The sequence below is a fragment of the Neopelma chrysocephalum genome, unplaced genomic scaffold, assembly GCF_003984885.1.
Source record: "Neopelma chrysocephalum unplaced genomic scaffold, ASM398488v2 Primary Assembly neopelma1_323, whole genome shotgun sequence".
Taxonomy (NCBI): Eukaryota; Metazoa; Chordata; class Aves; order Passeriformes; family Pipridae; genus Neopelma; species Neopelma chrysocephalum.
Window position 1 is genome coordinate 2,416,813 of NW_020897986.1, and position 22,393 is coordinate 2,439,205.

At 36.5% G+C, this 22,393-nt stretch overlaps 1 protein-coding gene across 9 annotated transcripts in view; it reads right to left on the reverse strand.

Annotated features, from left to right (window-relative positions):
• The window catches only part of CCDC73 (coiled-coil domain containing 73), a 65,105-nt gene that overhangs the window by 1,133 nt on the left and 41,579 nt on the right, over positions 1-22,393 (reverse strand). For 6 of the 9 annotated variants that reach the window (XM_027705349.1, XM_027705346.1, XM_027705350.1 and 3 more), the window contains 9 exons: positions 19,735-19,863; positions 19,343-19,402; positions 16,699-16,803; positions 12,495-12,605; positions 10,837-10,968; positions 8,612-8,647; positions 6,948-7,116; positions 4,717-6,246; positions 1,623-1,756 (listed from right to left, as the gene is read on the reverse strand). In XM_027705349.1, the coding sequence (XP_027561150.1) occupies positions 1,623-1,756; positions 4,717-6,246; positions 6,948-7,116; positions 8,612-8,647; positions 10,837-10,968; positions 12,495-12,605; positions 16,699-16,803; positions 19,343-19,402; positions 19,735-19,863 (2,406 nt within the window). Of the gene's footprint in view, positions 1-1,622; positions 1,761-4,716; positions 6,247-6,947; positions 7,117-8,611; positions 8,648-10,836; positions 10,969-12,494; positions 12,606-16,698; positions 16,804-19,342; positions 19,403-19,734; positions 19,864-22,393 lie in introns of those variants that run through there. The other 3 variants (XM_027705354.1, XM_027705351.1, XM_027705353.1) reach the window with 3 other exon arrangements.

Consider the following 22,393-nt stretch of genomic DNA (forward strand, 5'->3'; position numbering starts at 1 on the left):
GTTTAGAATAAAAACATAATCTCAGCTGTCAAACTGAAAGGCCTCAGCATTTTCATAATAAAATACAAATAAAATGTGTCTTAGTGCCAGTACTGAGTAATATGTAAAAGCCATTCATTGCTGAACAGTGATTGCATGTTGAGGGACTTGTGTTTAAACTGAGCTGAGGATGCTTATCCTTACCTTGGTATTTAGGCAAGGACAGACTAATGTTTAAAACAGTTCTTAATATTTTTACTAGAATTTGGAGTGCACCTGTAGCATTTGTTTATAGTTTTTATCCCTTTTCAGAGTACTGTGCTGTGGTTGAATGAGATTACCCAAACTGTAGAAGGCTTAAATCTGCTCTAATTACAATCATACATGTTAGTCAAAAAAAACTGCTCAGCCCATTTTTAATCTCCCAGCTTTTTCATATCCGTCACAAAAAGGATGGATTTGAGGACAGAAGGTATTAGAATGACACCAACACAGAAGGGAGGGAGTGGCCTGCAATACCTCAGGCTGAGATTTCATAAATTAAATATTTGGAAAATACTCTGTTCTTGTCCATCTCCACTTTTAGTTTGGAGGTGACAAAGCAGACATAACCACAATCAGATACAGCTTTGCTTCAGCTGTAGGTTATGTAGTTCACTCAGTTCCTGGCTCCCCCTCTGAGAAAAAGCAAGAGAGACACAGTAAATACCACCACTATGGCGAAAAATCCACCCCACTGTCATTCACAAATCGAGTCAGACTAGGAAAGGTGAGTAATTTAAAAGAGTCTTCCAAATTTTAGAGAATGTGAATGTTGATGGCATTGAGCTGATTGAGTCTTCAGAAGTCAGGCAATGTTGTCACTGAAAACACTGTACACCCTGACCTCAGACCTCAGCCAGAGACAGCCTTAACTATCTGAGAAATAGCTCTAGAATCTCTTCTAAAAAGAAAGGTCAACTGCAGCTGTAAATTATTGTATCATTTCTGAATAATATGTTTAGCATTAGGTCAAATTCTCCTAACAGCAGTTACAGCTGTTCAAGCTCCAGTCTAACACAGATCTGAAAATGCCCTTGGTTGTGCCATCCTGGATGAAGTTGTCTTACAGGGAAACAACAGGCCTCTATTTAATTTTCTGCTTTTACACATTTGTGTAATGTCATCCTACTAAATAGTAAGAAGTAACTAAATAGGGCATCCCAGAACTGCAGCATAAAATAAACAGATAGGCTCTAATTCATAGATCTGCTGAATTTTTGTTCTTTTACATATTCTTTTAAATAACAGTCTTATCAAGTAATAAATGAAACAATGTTTTTATACTTTTGCACACTACTATTTTCCTTTTTTTTTTTAGCTCCTACTTTTGCTGTAGGTGATGATTTTTATTAGGGTCCACAATGAACTACCCTCTTCCTCCCCTCCCAAACAGACTGGTTAGCATCTGTTTGATTCATATGCTGTGACTTTTTCCTGCTGCTTTCTATCAACCTTAATTGTGAAAAATGGTGTCTTGTTGCCCTTCTGATATTATTTCGGAGATTGACTCAGCCTTAAAGTATCCAGATGGGTACAGTTGTACAAATATCTGTGGAATTAGCTCACTGAGGTCTGGTCTGCAGTATTTTTAATTGACTTACATGTTCTGTGGGAAAAGAGGAATCATAAAAAGTCTTTGCTGTAGCATTCCATTCTTCACTAGGGTCTCCCTGGGGGTCTCGGTGGATATTAGAGGTATTCAAAGTGTTGGTAGCTCTGTTAGAACTGGTAGAACCTGATTGACAAAAAGGAAATGGTAACAACTGCAATTTAGTCTCCAGGCACTAATTGTAAAGTAACTAAACTGGTTTACCTCTGATCTTAAAATATCAAATATTTTTGGTTTAAATCACTGTATCTCTGTTGTAGGCTTTTCCCCTTCATTTTTTTTTCTTTCACATACTTCTGCATCTATTTTTTCTCTACAGATGTGGTATGTTTCTACTTTGATTAAAAATGTTTCCTGTCATTTTCACATATTAAGCTAATGACAAAATAGTGATTTATAGAAAATGTATTCTAAATATTTTAAGTGAATGCTTTTTTTTCAAACACTTATTTTAAACTCACCTTCTGATAATTATAGTAAAATACATAAGTACTGCCATCCTTACATGATATTCCAGGGTGACTTGTAATAAAAAAAGACATTCTTAATACAAAGTTTTTTAGACAATCAAAAAACATTTTAAAAATTAGGGAGGTTAGTGCCTGTATCTAATGTTTCAAGAGGTCAGGCTATAGCCATCTACCAAAGGTAGGAAGGACAGATAAGTAGATTAATCATGGCAAAGTATAACCCTCCAATCCTGCAGAGGCTTTATGCACTGTAATAGACTCTGTTGAAAGCAATATCAAGTTCCTTGCAGGATGAAAACACAGACATACTTTCACAATTCCAGTGCAAACAGGAGCTGTTTTGTCCCTACACAGATGCCTGTGATCACTGCATCAATAGTGAAAATCTTTGTTTTGCCACGAAAATACATGTTACCTCGTGGGTATGTAATAGTTATTTAAGAATACTGTCGTTTTATCTCGGCAGGAAAATGGGTGTGTTTGTTTTCTTCTTTAAGCACTCTCCAGGAAGATCTATCCCATTCCCAGTTCATTCCTCTGTTTACTGATGTGGAGTGGCTGCTCTTTGGGAACCAGAGTGGTACAAACAGCAAACTGCATTGTGGTTAGGCAGTAAAAGGAATTCCCTCAGATTGGTTCACTCAGCTCATTCACCAATGCTCTTCACCTCTAGATCTCTCATATGGCAAAATTTAAAAAAAATATAGGGATCCACATGGATTCTACTCCAGGTTTGCCTTTTGGGAAAAGATCTGGAAACAAAACAACACAAAAGCCAACCACAATAAACGTTGGGAGCTGCAGTGCTGTGTACCACAGTGAGTCCTGGGTGCCCTGACAGGGAGGTTCTCCAGTGTCCAAAAGAGGTGCAGGATTCAGAGAGGTGAGCAGGCTCTCTAAATTAGGCAGAATGAGGCACATCTGGGATGCAGACCAAGATCCTCACCATGAAGTTTTGCTAGAATCCAAGAAGTGTGGTCACTAGGCAGCTCATTTGGGAATAAGAGTTATGATTAAAATCCCTACCAACTCCTTAGGATAAACTTTGAGTCACGAGTAACTTCTTGGAATTCCAGTGTTTTGCATACAGAAAGGTTTCTGACAAGGAAAGGAGGAGGAACACATGGAAGAACTTCAGATATTCCAGAAAAGATCCATGCAGAACAGCACGTAACTATGCATTCATTTTATTGGAATAATAATAATAATAATCAAAATTCACATTATTACAAGAATTAATGTACCATGTGAGATTGGGATCCTGCTGCCTTGCTACCACCACTATTGTTTTAGGGACAAAGATACTTCTGAAACTGAGCTTCAAAAAATGGTGCATCTGAACACAAATATGCATAGGCAGGACACAAGTACACCAACAAATTTGCCTGCAAAGCTAAATTCATAACACCAGAACAATGTAAAGAAACCAAACTGCTGGTTTTCTGTCTCATTGCCACTGGCTGCAAAAGTAAGGGATGGGAGTCCATCCTTCTCTTGGTTTGTTCAAGGGGCAAAGCTGAAAACACTACACCAACAAAACCTCAAGTAGACACCAACACCCTGTACTGTGGATCCTGCTCTTCTGAAAAAAGCACCCAAGGCTCCATTTTTATATAAAATCAGAGGCTTTCTGTTCTCCAAGAGCCCAAAAGATCTGCCTGTTTAAGCTTACAGCAGGCATTAAGAATAGAATCTGCATGCAATCTCTGTTGTGAGAAAGGAAGGCACCACGTGTACTGTCTTTTGCTCTGTCCAGTTACTGAAGTAGAGGAACATCTGCAAATGCATTGGAGTCAGATTACTGTGGAAATAAAAATGATGCTTTTGTTACTTTGCTAAAAGATCGAGTTTAGAAATGGCTCTTTTGGTAAATAAACCTAGGGATAATCTAGAAGTTAATGTTATTACAAAACAAACCTAAAATACAGTTTTTCCACATTTCAGTAATGATTTAGAAACACATGGAATAAAGTTCATATTTACTGTTTTTCATATGCAAAATAATTGCTCAACAAATAATAGCCAAGTGCCAACTGTAGGAGATAAAAAACCTCTTTGAGCACTCCTGAAACTCGGTGTGTTTTCCAGAGCTTGAAAGAATATAAAGTATTTTCACACATTCAATAATACACTGATGGTTTGAAGTGTCCGTCTGAATTATAGATGTACAATAAAATAAAAAGTAAACCTCTAAACCCCATTAAAAGAAGCATCTACTGGTTCAGAAGCTACCCTAATTTTGATGCAAAATGAGAGCACTGAATAAATTCCAAAAGCTGCTCAAGTGTTTTTAGATCCATGCAGAGAACTGATAGAATATGCTCTATATTAAGGTTAGAAATCCCTGTCAAAATTCAGTTTGTCATTGCACTGATGTTCTTTTAGAAAGGGAAATATGAGAAAAAATTATTTAATCAACTAATTAAACTAACAAAAGCTGGTTAGTTGCATTTATACTATAAACAGAGAAATAGCACCTTTCAGTTTTTTTGCCATGTAACTAAAATGTCAGGTTTACATTTTTCTACACTAAGATCCAGAAATTTCACATTTTCATAATTTTTCTAAGCGTATTCAGTATATGGTTCAAAGCATAAATGCTTATTATTTTCTCACCTTGTCCTGTTTCTCCTGTGTCCACATTTTCACCGAGATTTTGACACTGTGTTTTTGAAATAACCTTTGTGTTTTCCACCAAGCATGGCAGTTTCAAAAGGGAAGGTTCCTTGGAGGCTGAAGTCCATGTAGCTTGACCTCTCATTTGATTTACTCTTGAACAAGAACCGAGATCTAAAAAATTGAAGTATAGTGGAGTTTTCTCAGCTTTTTTATCTGAGGTTGAAAGATCAAAGGATGACCTTCCACTTACGTTTACTAAATTTCCAGATGTTCTCATGGGTAAAGAGCATGATTCTTTCAGGTGACCCTCATCAAACTTCCTTCCTGGAACTGTACTGCTCAGCAAGTCTTTTTTCTCTTTTAACAATGTGTTATTTGTTGAATTATTAATCTCCAGGGAATGTCCACTTTTGATGGAGTGTATCTGAGCATCATGGTTAACTTTTTTGCATGGAATTAGTTTATCTGTACCAGCTCTATCTGTTGGGGGTTTTTTATGAGCAATTTCAAGACCATCAGCCTTTCCTGGAGTTATGGTTGCAGCATTGGACGTGCTTGTAGCTGTAGCATTCCCTGTTTGTTTAGTGCTGTCTTGTTCAGGCTGCTTGCTGGGCAAGTCACCTGCATTTATTCCTTGTTCAGTTTTTGGGGGGCATAAGTTGAAAGTAGCTAAGACAGACATATTGTCACTGTGTTCTTTCCCAGCACCATCACCACTTGCATTACCACAATATGCAGTTGGTAGATTCTGAGCATCAGCTGCTGGAACTCCACTGCTCCCCAGTGCACCAGTTGTGTTCATGTTTCTGGCATCGTGTCTGTCTTCAGCATCTGCATGTATCTGTTTAAGAGGAAGTTTATGGAAACCACTCCAATTTAAGTTTTTTTCTGTTCTATGTAATCTATTGCCCACGTAATTGTCACTGGTCAGCAAGCTACATTTTTGGTATTCTGCTTGAGAACTTTCTTTAGTGTAAGGCAGGAGGCCAAAACTTAACTCCTTGACTTGATGGTCACCTGTACTTCTCTCACACAGAGAGTTCTTCTCAGTGCAAAGAACCACTTCAGGCTCAGGATTGAGTGCTTCAGGTGTGAGGACACTTTTGCTGTGTTGTATGGTGTCTGACTTTGTGTCTGCCTTAGCACAAGTTGATTCAGCTGTAGCACTGCACAGTTCTTGCTTGCTGGAGTTGGTCTCCTGATTCCCATTTTTCTTGTCAGCACCTACAGGCTCAGTACTGTCTAAAAAGGCCTCTCTTTGCGTGTGGCCTCCTGCCAATGGCTCAGTGCTGGCCTGTGGCTTTTGTTCTAAATTTGTGTTGTTTTCATCCAGTAACATTCTCTGTGTTGCTCCTGGATTTTCTGCCTCTTTGCTCCCAGTGACATGCATTTCTGAGCTCTGTCCTTGGGTAATTAAATCAGTATCTGTGCAGAGGGTATTCCTGGGAGAAGCCTCCCTTTGCTTTTCTTCACAAGCACCAGCAACATTAATTTCATCCTTAGAACTGTTTTCAAGAACTTGTAAATCTGTAGGGTTGGTAAATGATAACCCAGAGGTTATGTAATGCTTTATTTTTACAGTTTATAATTTCCAAAGAGATGGACTCAAGATTAATATTGATACTGATTTTTCTTATCTTATATTACACATACAAGCCTAACAAAAAGTTACTGAAGATAAGTATTGCACTATGGTAGCTTGCAAAATATTTATAAACTGATAAAACAGAAAATATATTAACATTCTGTATATTTTAGATATGGCTTATAGTTGAAATAGTTCTCAACTGATATCTGTCAGCCTTATTATTGAAAGGGGTCTTCATAATGAAATTATAACATTATTTCATAATAATGTGAGTCTATGTAAAGTTTAAGCCACTCATTACTACTGCAACTGTATTTGTCTTTATTTTTGGAAGTGGCATTTTTAACTAAATGGAAAAGAAAGCCAAAATAGCTGTTTAAGGGACACACCAAAAGCAACATGCTGTGACTTGATAGTAGTGGGACATTTCAACACCAGGGGTTAGAGCACACAGACCCTCCTCAATGTCCCAGGGCAGCCACTGGAAGTGCTGGTGAATTTATCATAGAAGAGCACTACTCACACCAAGAATTTTACTGTTGTTAGTACAAAATCACTTAACTCAGGATTCGATACCTGCAAACATTTATCCTTCCTTCAACAGTACTACTTATCTCTGCTATCCATGTAAGGTTATTACTTTGTTCTGCCTGTAATTCCTCAGTGTTTGAAGAGTGGTCTCTTGTGGTTTTTACTTCAGTTTCTTCTTCATGTCCACAATTACCATATTTTCTTATCACAGATTGTATAAATTCATTTTCTTTCTGAACAGCCTGTATTTCACTGTCTTTTGATTGTTCTTGACCACTCTAGCATAAGAAGGAACAAATGATTATACGTATTTTAATAATTTACTACACTCACTGATTAGATCTAAAGTTCAGGACTTTGACTTAAAATTAATTTTACAATTCTGCTGGAAAACAAAGACCACTCACCTGAAGTATAAAAAGTTAATGTTAATAAGAGGGAATAAAAAAGCAGACTAATACCCTAGAAGAGTAGGAAAGAAATTAGGTCCTGCTATTACAGTCCACAAAGTTACAAAGACTGACAGAATTTCTCAGTGGAAGGAATATGTGTTGTACCCATGCTGACTGGATCACTCCCTCTCTCTGGTGGCCAAATCAGTGACCTGCTCAGTAATTCCATGCAGGAAAAGCCTGCAGGATTGCTGTTGACACCCAGCACATGTGCATACACACACCTATTAACACCATTTTTAATAACAAACCACCTAGGACTTTTAACTTAATTTCACAAGCAAATAAGGCTGATGAATTTGTAATCCCTGTAATTCAGTTCCTCATTCCCTCCCAGGTGGCTTTTTAACCCAAATTTGAGTCAAATTCAACAGGAGTAGAAGCCTGAAGGATGTGTCTACATCACTGTCTAAATCCACTACTGCACCTGTACTTGTGTATTTTTGAAAGCTACAGTCAATAAAGCTCTGTGAAAACTAGGAGCTGAATAGTGAAGAAACAACTTAATAAAACCCCACCAAAATAAAAGGAAAAGGAGATGCATCTTTTATCATCAACTGTTCAGCAGCTGAAGACAGGAGCACGTGCTGGCTCCTGCCCTCAAGACAGGATGTAAAAGCGGGCACATGTGGGAGGGAGCTTAGTCAGAAAAGATGTGAGAAAAAGCCGAGGATACTTGGGAGAGTGGAGGTGTTGCAGAAGGAAGGCTGGGATGTGGGAGGGGGTTCCAAGTTCTGTGCTTGGGCACTGGATGGGTGGGGAGGACAGAGTGGATTGCAAAACAGAGGGAGGCACGTGGACGACTCTGGTAAAAATGGGACTACTGCAGTGGTGATGTACTGCAGGTGATGCAGAACAGAAATCTGCAGGAAACAGCTTTATACAGGTCACAGAAACATCCTGATGCTCCCAGCTTTGCTGATGTGGGGGAAGGAGTCATCATGGTGAATAGAAGAGGGTCTATTCGTTCTCCTCTACCAAAAACTCCCCCTTCAAATTGAAGTTTCAGTTGAAATTTCTTCCTCTTTTCCTCATCTTTTATTATCAGCTTCCCTGTCATTCTGACTTGGAAATTTTAGCTACTACATCTTTTCATTTTCTAAGTTTTTAATGAGTTTTTCTTCTTTGCTCTGTATAGCCTTGGCACCACATTTTCAAGCTTTCTGAACACACATACTAGAAATTTCCTTTTTATTTCAGGAAAGCTGTAACTCTTTTATAATCTTTTGCTTCTAGGAGCTGTTTCCTTAGACAGAAACCCCAAACACCACAGTATAACTCTTTTGTACAGTTATAAAACAGCTACTGCAGTGGAACTTACCACGTTTGTTGGTATGGGCTGAACTGCTGAATGCATCTGAAATAAACAGGATAAAGAAAGGCATAAAGGTTACATGATTCCTTTCCAAATTTTCAGATGGGTCGAATAAACCTAGTTTTTAATAACTTCAAATGGCTGTTCAGCCCTGCAAAAATAGGTCCAAGATGCATAAACTAAAATACCTAAATATCAAAACTATTAAACCTGGATTTTAACTTTTTGCCTGTGATTTAGTAAAATCTAAATAAGTAACATACATATACCTAAGATGACCTTTCCCTCAACAGATTATTTCATACTAGGAAATTCAAAACCTTCTCAAAACCAGATCCCTCTCTACATATACACACAAAAAAATTACAGCAACCCACTAGTAGGTGTAGCCCTATTCTCTGTTGGTGCACAGCTGTATTACAAATCATATTAAACTAAATGTGAAGCACGGTAAGGTTAAACTAAATTGCAATCCAAGTCTGTAATGGGGTCTGATATTGTATCTTTCTTTTAAGAAGGCCCTTTGCTTAATTACTATTGCAGAGGTGATGGGTAGGAAGAAGTTTACGTACGTTCTAAGTTTCATGTCCCCACAAATAATTGCAGGGATTTCAGATTGCACTGGGTGTAAAAATAAATATATGCATATTTCCTTACGACACTTGGAACCACAGCCAAGATCTAAATCGCAGCCAACCCCTCTCCCCTTTATGTTTCACTACACACTGACTCATTACTGATACAAGGAGAAATTCCACAAATCAGGATAATCAATATGATCTTCTGTAGCTCCTGTGTCCCACTGGAGATTTGACTCGGTCCAACCTGCCTAGCTTTGGAAATCTAATGATTGTACAACACCAAGTGGTGTGGCAGTTTGCCATAAGGTAGTGTAAGATGTATATTTAGAAGACATCTCAGACTTTTTTGCCATTTATGAGCATAGCTTTAAGCTTTTCTACTTTCAAACCCACAGTGTTGTTTTAGTAAGCACAAGCACTGCTTATCATGAGTGACTGACTGCATTGATTCTGCATCCTAAATAGAACTGATATTTTGTTTTCATTCAAGGAATCAATGATTTTTAAAAGTTACACCCTTTGCATGATACCTCATAGAGTTCATACAGCTTTGGCACAATGAGTAAGTCTAACTTCCCTTGCATTATTCAGCACAAAGCAGCAGATGTGCTTCTGTGTATGTTTGAGAGTGAGCTATAAACATACATCCTGAAGAAATTGATTTTAAGTTCTTCCAAATTCTACAATATTTTTGCAGTTTGTAGTTTTACTGACAATTAATAGACTAATTCTAAAAAAAGTAATCTGTCTTTTCAGTCCTAGTGTCTTCCTATTTTCCTCAATACTGAAAGCAAAATCGTATCCATGAAAAATGAGTTCTCTTCTTTGAAGGGTAAGTCATTATTTGGATGTAAAAGTTAATGGAAAAAAGGATATAACCAATACTCAACAGAAAAAGAGAATACACTCATTGCACAGGGGAAGTTTCTTATGGCTTCTGACTCTTCCCATTTTTTCAATTTTATAAAAGGCTGGAATACAAATTTGCAATCCAGTTTAATCATGGGATAACACAGAGCTGCAGGGCTCTTCTTTTTGTCCCAAAAGACCATCTTCATGTGCTTAACCACTTGCTGACTTCTCCTATGTGCTCTGAATCCAGAGCTGAACATGGACTTGGTTCACCCAGCAATGCAAGCTCAATTCTAGTTGAACCTGCACCACATAAAACAGTATTTCACCTCCTAGATTCATCACCTGTTGAGTTTGCTGTGCCTTTTAAAGGCTCTAAGTGACATAAAGGTTGGAGTTTTTAAACTAAAACTAGAACTTCTATAACCTGTATATTGATTAAAAAGAATCTTCTGATTTGAGAAACATGCATGCAAAATATGTCTGTGAAATAGGATTTAGTGCAGATGAGTTGTTTAAGATAAATGCTAACTGTTATGTATAAATTTATTAATGAAGTAATATCTCAGGTTTCTATGACATAAGCACCCCTCTGGATGAAAGGGGAACATTGTCTGGGTACAGTAAATTTTAATGGTATTTTGGATCATTGATAAATATCACAGATAAATTTCTAGGTTTGGCAATGTCAAAGGAAGATGAGTGGACATGACAGACAAGATTAGAAGAACTGTCATATCTCTTATTCTCTAAAATTTTTAGAAGACATGGAAGGTACTACAGCTGGTAGAGACTTACCTGGAGATTTTCCACTTGCTCAGAATGCTGATTTCCCTGAGGAGAATGATTATCTTCAAAATGCCCATGAAGTCCTTTAAGGGAATTCAGCTCATTTTTAATAGTATCTATTTCTCTTCTCATGTTTTCCTCCTGTAATAATTGAGAGTACACAGAGCACACAAACACTTTACTGCATGTGCAGATATGTAAACCAGCATTTAACAAGGGTATCAACAGCTTAGAAAATTAAAGTAAATCCTTAAAAGAAAGTATAGATGCTAAGGAATTTCTTTGTACAAAGTAATTGAGCTCTTTAATGCAAACCAAATTTTTAACCACGTTTCCATTACAGATCATACCTTTTATTAATTGGGTTTGGGTTTTTTCCCCACCATTTATTGCAAGTAGCAACACTCAAAATAAGTGAGATTTGTATTTGTAGCTTTCTTCCTTTTTTGGCTCAAAGATAAGCATGATGGTCAACATTCATTCTCTATCTACACTGTCAGGAAACTACAACAGCAAATAATTTGCCTGGCACTTTACTTCTGTAAATAGCCTCAAGTATCCAGTGCTTCTTCATTGAATATGTAACAATTAAATTTCTGTATTTAAAACAAGCAGGATGGTCCAAACCACAAGTTGTAAGAAGAACAGAAGGGCAATTTTACAGAAATACCTTCACTTCATTTACAAAGATCTCCAGAGCAGTGTATAATGTTAACTTTACCAATGATGCTGCTACACTTAAGGAGACCAAATTTCTAGTTAGCCATAGCAGAAATATGAAAAGGAAAAAAAAATCTCCTAAAGAATAGCTGCAAATATTCCTGAGAAATAAGCAGGGCAGATCCCATGTCTATACAGGAAACTATGGTATAAAACTCTCCAAGGAATCAGGGACATCAAATTCTCTCAGGGAACTAAGCATCAGAACAGTTTAGTTATTTTGTAGCCTCATGGCTGCATTCATCTCCATAGTGGCTGCACTCAAATGAGTTAGCCCTAGACAACAGGATTACAAGGACAACTTTGCATTATCTCCCCACAGCTTCCCTGGAAATCCATCTACCAAAATCAAAACCTTTCTGGCAGAAGGTGCCAAATACATAGAAATAAAAAAGACAGACTATTAAACAAATGCTGCTTAGAGTCTGGTTTCCACACACTAAGCAGATCTTGTCTTATTGAAGAGGTATTAATCTTTCCTACTTGTAAACATGCATTTATTATTGCAGACAATTTTTACAGCTACAGTGTTTTGCTAATTGTTTTGGATTAAATAATTACAGAAGTACTCTTTAGAAGTAATGAAGTTGTAGAAAGAAAGTCAAATTGAAGACAAATTATTGTTTAGGTGTAGACAGAAGTGAATTCACTGAGAGGACATACAAGACATACACCTTTTCTTATCCCCTTTCACCCTCAGTCCACACTGAAGAATTCCTGTCAAATCAGAACTGCAGGAAGAGCACTGACCCTTTAGAGCACAGAAGTCAACCTAAATCTACCTTTAGAAAATACTCATCTCTAGAAGAATCTGTATTACTGGAAAAGAAATTGGTTTTATTGTATTATTTCTGCAATATTTTCTTGGCTTTTAGGAATTACCTGAAATGCTTGATGACTATTTCAAAAACCTGTTAATACGCTAACATTTAATTTAATAAACCTACATCTTTTTTCCAAGTTCTTAGTGCTTTCTCATGCTCATTCTGAAGATTAAGGAACTTTTCTTCATTTTCCTTTGCCTTCTCCCTTTGCAGCTCATTATCTCTTTCAAGGGCCTGCAATAAAATTAATTATCCAAAAAATAATCAATACCACATTAATGAATTTTGATGTGTTTTATGTTGCTTGGACCTTTGCCTCTAACATGCTGGAAGTGCCATACAGATCAGTGATAATGTGCTATCTCAACAATAATTTTCATAAATTAACAGAAAGGTGCTTATAGTTTAGCTAACGGGAAACAGGGGGAGGTTATGAAAAAAGAAATGGCTATAAAAGGGTATAAAAACACTTGCCATTATTCAGTTTCACTGCATAAGTTTTAATGTTCTGAAAAAGTAATATAAAGTCCAGAGATGAGAAATATGAAATGTAGCATATCTAGACCTGCTGTACTTAAAGGAAAAAACTACTGTATACTGAAAGAAAAAAATTATTTTTCTGAACAGTTTTTCTGTCCTAAATTGTTTATTAACCTCTCTTATAAACTGTATGGTCTTTATATTCTAAAACATATCTACTGGAACATGAAGTATACATCTGATTATCCTTTAATTTATTTTTATTACATCACTGACATAGGAGTGCACTGAAATAACAGTAATACTAAGTTTTATACAATCATATCTGTACCTGCAACATTTTTGGGTTAACTCTTTCAGCTTTACTGTGATAAATTAAAGCAAGCTTGTGTAAACCAACAGTGCCTTCACATGCATTTCAGGTACTCTTGGAATTTTTATCCTACCACATTTTTATAGCAAACAATATGGAAGATAAAAGACTCACTGCATGCATGACCCACTATATACTTGATAATGTAAACATGACTTTAATGCATGCAGCTATATGGCCAGCTACATATTTATGACTCTGCTGAGCTTCTTTGAAAGTCCACTTGAAAAATGTTAAGTTACAGAGGCAATACTCCAAAGCAATTCGTTTTTACTAAATCTTTTAACTAAAAACCAGTCTCCTTGATTCACTTAGCATCAATATTAAAATGCCTGTGTTAATTTAGCTACACTATTAATAAAAATAGGTCTTACAGATATTAACGCTGGGAAAATTCAAACCACCTTGCACTTTTGTACACTTGGGAGAAGTTCTGTGTAAGAATATAATGGACATTCTTTGACAGATTATACAATTAAAAAGATGAGACAATTCAACAATACACAGTCTGAATAATCACACTCTGATGTAGCATCTTTCATTCTGTTGTGTAAACAAGGAGTCCAAGATCTCCTGTCTTTGATAAACCCTGCTCTTAACTCCAAGGATGCTTTTACTTGCATCAAATGCAACCTCCTGGGAGATGGAACATCACAGTTATTCACAACGCAGCTCTTGGGGCAAAATACCTGAACTGATCATATGTTAAAGCCACTTGTACAGACGGGGAGGGATACCTGAATTCCTGGCATTCTCAAGTATTCTGTCATCTGGTAAAGAACTGTAACTTGTTTTTCTGAAGTCATAATGGCATTGGCATCCTAGCACTAGGTATGCATAGGCAGAATGAGAAAGGATCCTTTGGAATATGACCTTGCAAGTGTTCTGTTATCTTAAGCCTAAAAATAAATGGTCATTTCTTGTGAGTATAAGAATAAAAATATTTCCATGGACTGTACAATCACTCCTTTTGTTTTTCTGTTATTCTGAAGAAATTTTTTTGCTCAATGAGCAAGGCCCACAAATTTGACAGGAAGTGGAACAGAGCACAAGAACAGCACATAAGCTTTAGATCCCATTTATCATATTGAGGCTCTAGAATCAATACAGATGAAATCAATAGTTCCCAAATTGGAATGACAGTGCATAGACGTTCAAGTTATATATTCAGCTCCCTATTTTTTAAGTTCCATTCGATGTTTTAAAAAAATGACAGTGCAAAATAAGATGCTAACTTTGTCTCATTCCCTGGAATATCCTGGTAATTGTATCAAACTGTCAGCCAAACAAGTAGCTATAAAAAAAGCAACAATATTTTGTGACCACTGTTTTAACTGAAAGACAGACACTTCTGATAAATCAAAACAATCCCATGAGTTCATCTGGAAGGAACAAGAACCTGTCACATTCACTTTTAATATCACACTGGATTTACATCATGCTGTTTAAGGGAATCACTGCATTTTATGCATGTATTTATCAGGTTTACAAAAAAAAATTCTATTAAAATATCTAGCCACTTTTATGTCTTCAGATGTGTTCTCATGAAAGCTTATCACTCATATGTGCTCTTATAAATGTTATGAATCCTTTAATTCCCATTCTCAAGTGAGAACGTCTTGAATTTGAGAATGCACAGAATCATCTCACAAAACTCAGCTGGGATCAAATCTTGGCTGAACTTAAGTGACACAGTGGAGCCTAAGAAGGAATATTTACATCAAACTAAGCATCAAACCAAGAGCCTCTTATTAGTTATCCATGCCTTGTAACACCAATTTCATCTAAAGTACTTATGCCTGCAAGAAATTACCTTTGAAGGCTGCACTGAAGCTTTGGTGATTAGCAATGGTTTGTGCTGTAGTTGGAACAGCAGGAAACAGTAATAACTCCCCAATCTAAAATAAACAGACCCAAACCAAAGCAGGGTCTCTAATCAGAATTAGTAAAGTCACAATCAGATATCAATTTTTGGCCTGAACAGGCTGCACAACAGAGACTTGCACTCAATTCATACCTTAACAAGAAGAATACAAGCTATACTTGTAGACATTTATGTGCAGTCTTCAAAGGGAAGATTCACAGATACCATTTACAGTTTTAGCTGGAGCTTTAAGGCACACTATAAACTTTATCTGAGATGGGAAACAATAGCTCTGAAATACTATCAGAAAAAAAGCACTTTTAGAGTACACCTGCTGTTCAGTAATGCTGACACAAAGATTCTAAAGGGCTCCCATATTATGAAAGTCATCATCAGTAAGGTTATATACCAGTTAAATTATCTTGAGCTGCTGGTTTAATTTACAAAGTAATTTCAATGATCTTAAAAAATAAAAAGCACATTACCTTCTTACTCTAACAGAAAACAGTATTGTATGAACAGCAAGGAATCCAGTTGTTTCACTGGACCCAACATATAAATAAGAGAAGTTACAGAAAATCCTGCTGCTTTAGGCAATTCTACAGCCAAGGGACTGTTCAATTAATCTTTTAATTCCTAGAGAAATTTTAGCTAGTTTCTGATGGAGAACATAGCTCACCTTTAACCTCACTTGTTTAATCAAAATGCAAAAGTGCTACATTTGTGGCATAAGGCAAAATACTTACAACTATTAAAAATCAAAGTAAGACTTATGGGAAGTTAATCTTATTTAAAATTACCATAGAAGCATTTACTTTGAAACAAAAGTATACATGCACACTGGAAGTTTTATTTGAAATTAACTATCTTAGTTCAAAACCTTGGCCTCACAGGCCAAAGAATGGAATAGTTGTGGTCATGCACGGACAAATACTAGATAATAACTATTAACAGACCAATTAATGGTTGTACCTGAACTCTGCATGGCACATCTGGTGGGAACAGATATGACCTTAATCTTTAGTGCACTGTGGGCCAAGCTGGTGTTGAAATGTAGAATCCAAACTGTTCTGAGCTACTTTTATGTGCTGAAAGAGGAACTAAGGAGTGCTGGAACTACACACTCTCCATGTGACCCCTTTACCACCTCTAGAATAAATATGACACCAGACAGCACAGCAAGAAAGGGCCAAGGATATTCTCTTTCTTAGGCCCTCTGCTCTAATAAAACTGAGGGCAAGCACTAGCTATGACTGAAGATCTGAAATTTGAAGTGTTTTCCAGAAATTTATACCAATACGCAAATTACAAGGAAAAAAAGTCATAAAATAATTTGATTTCAAAATACTTGAAAGCAAGCCCAAAGATGTTTTGGTTTTACCCTCCAGAAATGGCTGCTAAGAATGGCAACCATGATTTACTTTTGGGAGAGAAGTAAAAGAGGGAAACCACAGCCTGTGCTTCAAGGTTCATGCTGACAGTTAAGGAGCTGAGGGAGCAGTGGAAGTGAGGTCAAAAGTTCTGAAAAGCACACAGATGTCTTTAACAGCCCTGAACTTAAAAATTACACAAAAGATAGTAGCAGCTTGTCTAATCAAGAAAAATCTGACCTGATATTCCTCTTTCAGTGCATTTAATTCACTTTCCATTCTGGCATTGGTTTGGGTTATTCGCTGAAGGAGCTCCTGCACACACTGGAGGGAGCTGAGAATTTCCTTGGTAATACAAACAGAAGAGGATACATTAAGATTTTTGTTTCTACAGTTTAAACGTTAACGTATGTCTTTTAGATTATTTTTTGGTTTTGTCAGTGTTTACAAAATCAGGCATATAAAAAAAAATACTCCAAAAATCAGCACTGGGGAAGAGTTTGTAGGGAGAAATCAGAACAACGCCTAGTTTTTCTGGTCTTTTGCCTTGGAGAAGACAACATTATTATGACTTATGATAACTCACTCTTTTTCAGAGAATTTTCTTATAATTAAAATGAAATCCACTAATACTTTGAACACACTTCAGTGCAAATCTGAATAAAATATATCAAATCCAACCCCACTATGAGTTCGATTCAGGACAGAGTAATTTTATGTTACCATATCACAGTTGTGAAAAATATGGAAAATCCCAAAGAAATGACTCCATTAATGGATTACCCTTATGTGACATTATTCTGTATCTCCTGAATTAAACCCTAATAGATGTGAACTATCACATATTAGCCTTGCATCATACGGTGCAAGTATATCAGATTTTGCTGTCACTATGTGAACTTTTGTGGTACCTTCCTCAAGAAGGTATATTGTTACTTCATGAAGAGTGAATTCTAAAAAAAGAGCCACCTATAACGAGTTGATTAAAGTGCCATGCATTTACAAACCCAGGGGTGCTGCTGTTAAGTTTGCTGCAGTTAGCTGAAAACTGAGAGGGGGAGTCATTTTGTATTAAACACTACAGAACACATTCCCAAAGTTTCAAAGGCAGAGTGAATGATCCAGGCAAGGCAATCTCTACTCCCTAAAGAACAGTTACAGCAGTTGCTAAAAGAAGACCTGCACAGGAAAAAACACTGAGTTTCAGACAGAAGGCAGTCTTGAATGTGCTCAGTGGCTTCAAAATACTTCGAGAGCAACATATTAAAACAAACACTTTCATATACTTGCCAAGTGCTTTCAAATTACTCTATTTTTGGTTCTATGGGATACATAGAAACAGCTGTCTACTAAAAAAAAAAATCATTATTTTGAGTGTACTCATTGTTTTTCATGCATGTACACTCTTATGCAGAAACAAATATTTTTGCACTGAACCTTACTTAATTTTTGCTTTAATTGTACATCTAGAAAACTGAACTGCAGAGCTGTGGAGTGTCATCTGACAGGTCGGTAGCAGAGTTGGCCGTGATTTTTAAATCTAGTCCAGTGTTCACCCAACTAGACCAGATTGCTTCTCTGCATACAGTTCAGTGCAAATCAGCTACAATTTAGACAGCATTTCCAGCCTCAGTCCAAGAACCACCGAAGCCAACGTTTCAGCTGATCCAGATGGTGAATTATTAGTGCTCCATAACACAGAAACCCATGTCTTCTAACCCAAGCTCTTGGAGAAAACACAGAGTGTATCTCTACACTAGAGCCCTCCCCAGACTCATACCAAACTCCTCCATATGTTAAAACTAACCTACCAAACCAACCCCAGCAAATCACACCGAACAAAACAGAGACACAAAGCAGAGTCCTTCTCTTAGATAACACATATCAAATATGCATGTGAATTATGCTACGTGCATCTCCACAGAAATGCTTTTAGTGCATTCAGGGCTGTGAGAGTAATGAGGCCTCAACTGGTCTCTCATTTTTTTTCCCTGTGTTTATTGGCAAGTGTTTTTTTTTAAAAAAACAGGGTTTTACAGACTGGAAGAGTGCTGCTGGATGAGCCTCCAATGTTGTTGCAAGCTACTGCTTTTGTCCTTCCCTGAGAACAAGAATGAGACACTTCTCTGACATGTTCCCTGCAGAGTGAAAACTCTGCATCTGCCCAAGAAAAGAAAAAAAAAAAACAACCACCCTTTTTAGCCTTAATATTCTGCAAAGCAGTGTATTATGCTGTTGTTGGAGGGAACAAAGGTTTTTTTGCTATGCCTGATACTTGACTCCATATACCTTGGTTTGAATACCAGGATTTGCTCTGGAACATACCTGAGTTAGGAACAGAAGAGAGTCTTAACTCTGTTCAGGCAAGTGTAGATGTCATTTTACAGTCAAAATGTTTATGTTCTGTATGAATGGAACATCATTTCCTTTGCATACAATTGACAAATCATTCCAATTTTACCTGGTTTCAACACCAATTTCAACCATTATTATAATAAATAATAAGGTAAATAATAAACTGTTGACCACCAGAAAGCAGAACAACAAGCATGTTACACCAGCCTTTCTGCTTATCTGTACTGAGCTGACATGGAGACAACTGTTTCATGGGAATACCAAGTTTCTCCCACCTGAACTCAAAACCAAAAATTTAAGACTTGAAATGAAATAAAGTGTCAAACAATAGACTTTGTTCTGGTAATACTCGTTCTAAAATCTGAGCAGTAAAATCCCACTTATGCTACTATTAAAATATTCCTGAAGAGCAAACAAGTGAATTTAACTAATTTTTGTAGCTTAGTATAATAATTTAAGAAACTTAAACATGAAATATAGCACTCAGAGTTCTTAAGTTATTTAAAGTAGCAAAGCTGCATTAACTCACCAGCTTTTCTTCTTTAATGTGAGTGTTTTCTTCTTGAATTTTTTTACTAACTGCAGTCTCCTTAAAAAAAAAAGGAGCATGAAGAACAGTAAAAGGCATTTAAAATTAGTGACAATTTTCCTTAGTAATATTGTATTAATGTGAAATAGTGAATCATCATGAGGCTATTTAAAGAAATTGAATTATCCTGAAATGTCTTCTTACCCATTTTTTTTTAATATGAAATGATACCAATATTCATAGAATATTTACTTCCCTAGAAAAGGTTGTGCTGGAAATAGTTTCATTGCATTGTATATGGAGTTAATAGAAAGGAGTCACTGATCTGTACATCAGAGATAACTTCCAGAAAATAATCACCAAAAATTTAACTTGTTTAAATTCCAAAATACCATTCTGATTTTTTGCTGCAGTTCTTGAAACTGTTTTTCCTTCGCTGCAAGATTGATGTTTTCTTCTCCCACCCTGTACTGAGATGTGACCTTGGACCTTATCAAGTCTGTAGTTACTTTCTTCAGTTCCTTAACACAGGAAACACATATAAATAGTTCGTCCAGTATAGGCATTGCAATTCAAAACACAGACAAATCTTTTAAAGTATCCTGAGTTCAGGCTCTACTTTTCAATAATGCGTGGAAACAACAGAATAAGTTGGAGGTACCGAAATTTGTAAGACTGACTTGCTAAACTTTAAACTCGTCACAGGTGACTAAAAGTTTATTTTCAGAGGTAAAACGTTATTGTGCTGATTTTACTCTGTTTGAAGTATTTACTTCATCATTTTGTTATTTTCTCTTCCAATAAGTATATCAGAGGTGGACATTGAGTTGGTATTGGTAAAACCTCCTACACTGAGATATACAATAGGAATAAAGCACTATTATAACTACTGTGCATGTTCCTGGGAATGAGGAGGGGAAAAGGAAGAACAGTGATTATCTGGTAAAAACAGGAACTGGCTATAAATTTGAAGGATCTTTGCTTTTCCTGAAACATTAATTACTTACTCTCAGGAGAATGCTAAATTAATTTTATATTAGAAGCTTCTATAACATGATGCCTTTGATTTTATAGTCTTTGTGCTCTTTTAAATATCCTTTTTTTTTTCTTTTTGGTATCTGTTTCGTAACCAGTTTATTCCAAGCTCCTAGTGCAGCAAATAAACAGCAAATGCTTTGATCTCATTAAATTACAACTTATAGTTCCTGGAGCCATAAATATTGTGCCCTGTTCTCCCCCACCCCTCCCATTCTGGTACAAGGTAGTCTGTTTAATATCTCTCTCTCCTTGAGTGCTCTGACGTTCACTCAGACAAACAGCAGAGGTTATGAATGCTGCTCACAGATAGTATCAAGAATTCTTCATGATGCCACAGTGGTGAACCAAGCATTCAGAATGGCAATAGTTTTATCTAACAACCAAAGTTTGGTCTGTTTAACTTTTCTTCACAAAACTGGAATTCCAGTTATCACAGACAGAATTATCACACACCAACGGTTTTGACTGTTCTGGACAAAATCATAGAACAGCACAAAAGAAGAAGGAAAGATTATGTTGTAGCTGAAATTCACAAAGTTTTATGGAAAATACAAGTATAGGTACTACTTTTAAATAAATCAATTCTTTTTTTTTTGCTAGAGGCTTAATTTTTCATGTATTTTAGCCATAAATAAATCTAAAATTATCTAGTAACTACTAAGTGCAATTGCAGAATCAATTACAAAACCCAAAGACAGCAATGCTTTAAAATTACGATGTTCTGTAAGCTGGTAAGGTTTTTTCCCATTTTTTACAATAAAAACATGCATTAGTTGTACTGTTTTTACTAGAAGGCTCTGTAAAGAAATATGCAAGGAGAGTTCCTGCAGTTAAGTGGCAGAAGGTGTGAGCAGTTTTAACTTTGTCCAAGTGAAAATATGCCCTGTGCCAATCTGCACAGAGAACTGGATTAATGGGCTAGAGAACACACCTGACAGGCTGTGGCCACACAAGCAGGTGCAAAAGCCTCCCATGGATATGGTGCCATGTATTTTCCAAACCTCAGGCTTTCCAGTGCGGAGAAAAATCTTACTACTTATTTTGACATGGGGAAAGAACGAGTCACACGAAGTAAGTCATGCCCTTGAGGTAGAAAAGATGACTGGATTTTCTTCTTTGTAATTAGCAGGTGGATGTGTACAATCCATCCGGAATCAAACCCAGACTTGCTAATACAAAGCTGTAGGCAGGAAAAGCCAAAACCAACTAACAACCAAAACCCAACACAAACTCCCAAAAAACCAACACAAATGCGACCACCAAAAGCAATGGCAAAGTTTTCCACAGTGAGTTAAATCACAGCTGTGTAGCTGTAAAAATAATATAAAATAATTTTATACATACATACATTCTTACATATATTTTCTTAAAATTTCACCCTCAGAGTTTCTGCTTTATTCTAGTAGATTTCTCTTATTATTAAAGTTACTGGTAGTGTTCAAAAACATATCAATTAAATTGACCGTGGAACATATTTTATCAGTTTTCGAGGTGTGCCAAGAAAGAATGACAAGGCTTTAAGCCCATTCCTTTGATGTGTTCCCAGAAGCACACGCTGAGGGACATGGCTTCAAAAACACTTCATGCCAGCCTAAGTCAAGAGTGTCACAAAAACCCTGTCTGCACCTTAAACCTGTTTTCCTATTGCATGCTGATCTAAGCTAAAACTTCCACCTTTTTTATTTTTTGTCAAATGAAGTTTTGATCAATACAAAATTTTAATTCTACACTACCTCAAGGCTCATAAATACATTTTCCAGATTGAAAAGGACTGGAAAAGCAGCCAGGGCAGGCAGATGTAACCACTTCCCAAGACTACGCTGACACTTCATGCAACCTTTAACTCTCCCAAAATTATAACTACATCTTTTTGCTCTCTTCCTAGATTGGTGCTACTCTTTTGTCATCTTTTGGGTCTCGAGCAGCATTAGTTGTTTTTTTTAGAAGCATAATGAAAAAAACCTTTTTCTTGGCCAGATTTCAATGCAAGCATTTCCACAGTGGTTGAAAAGA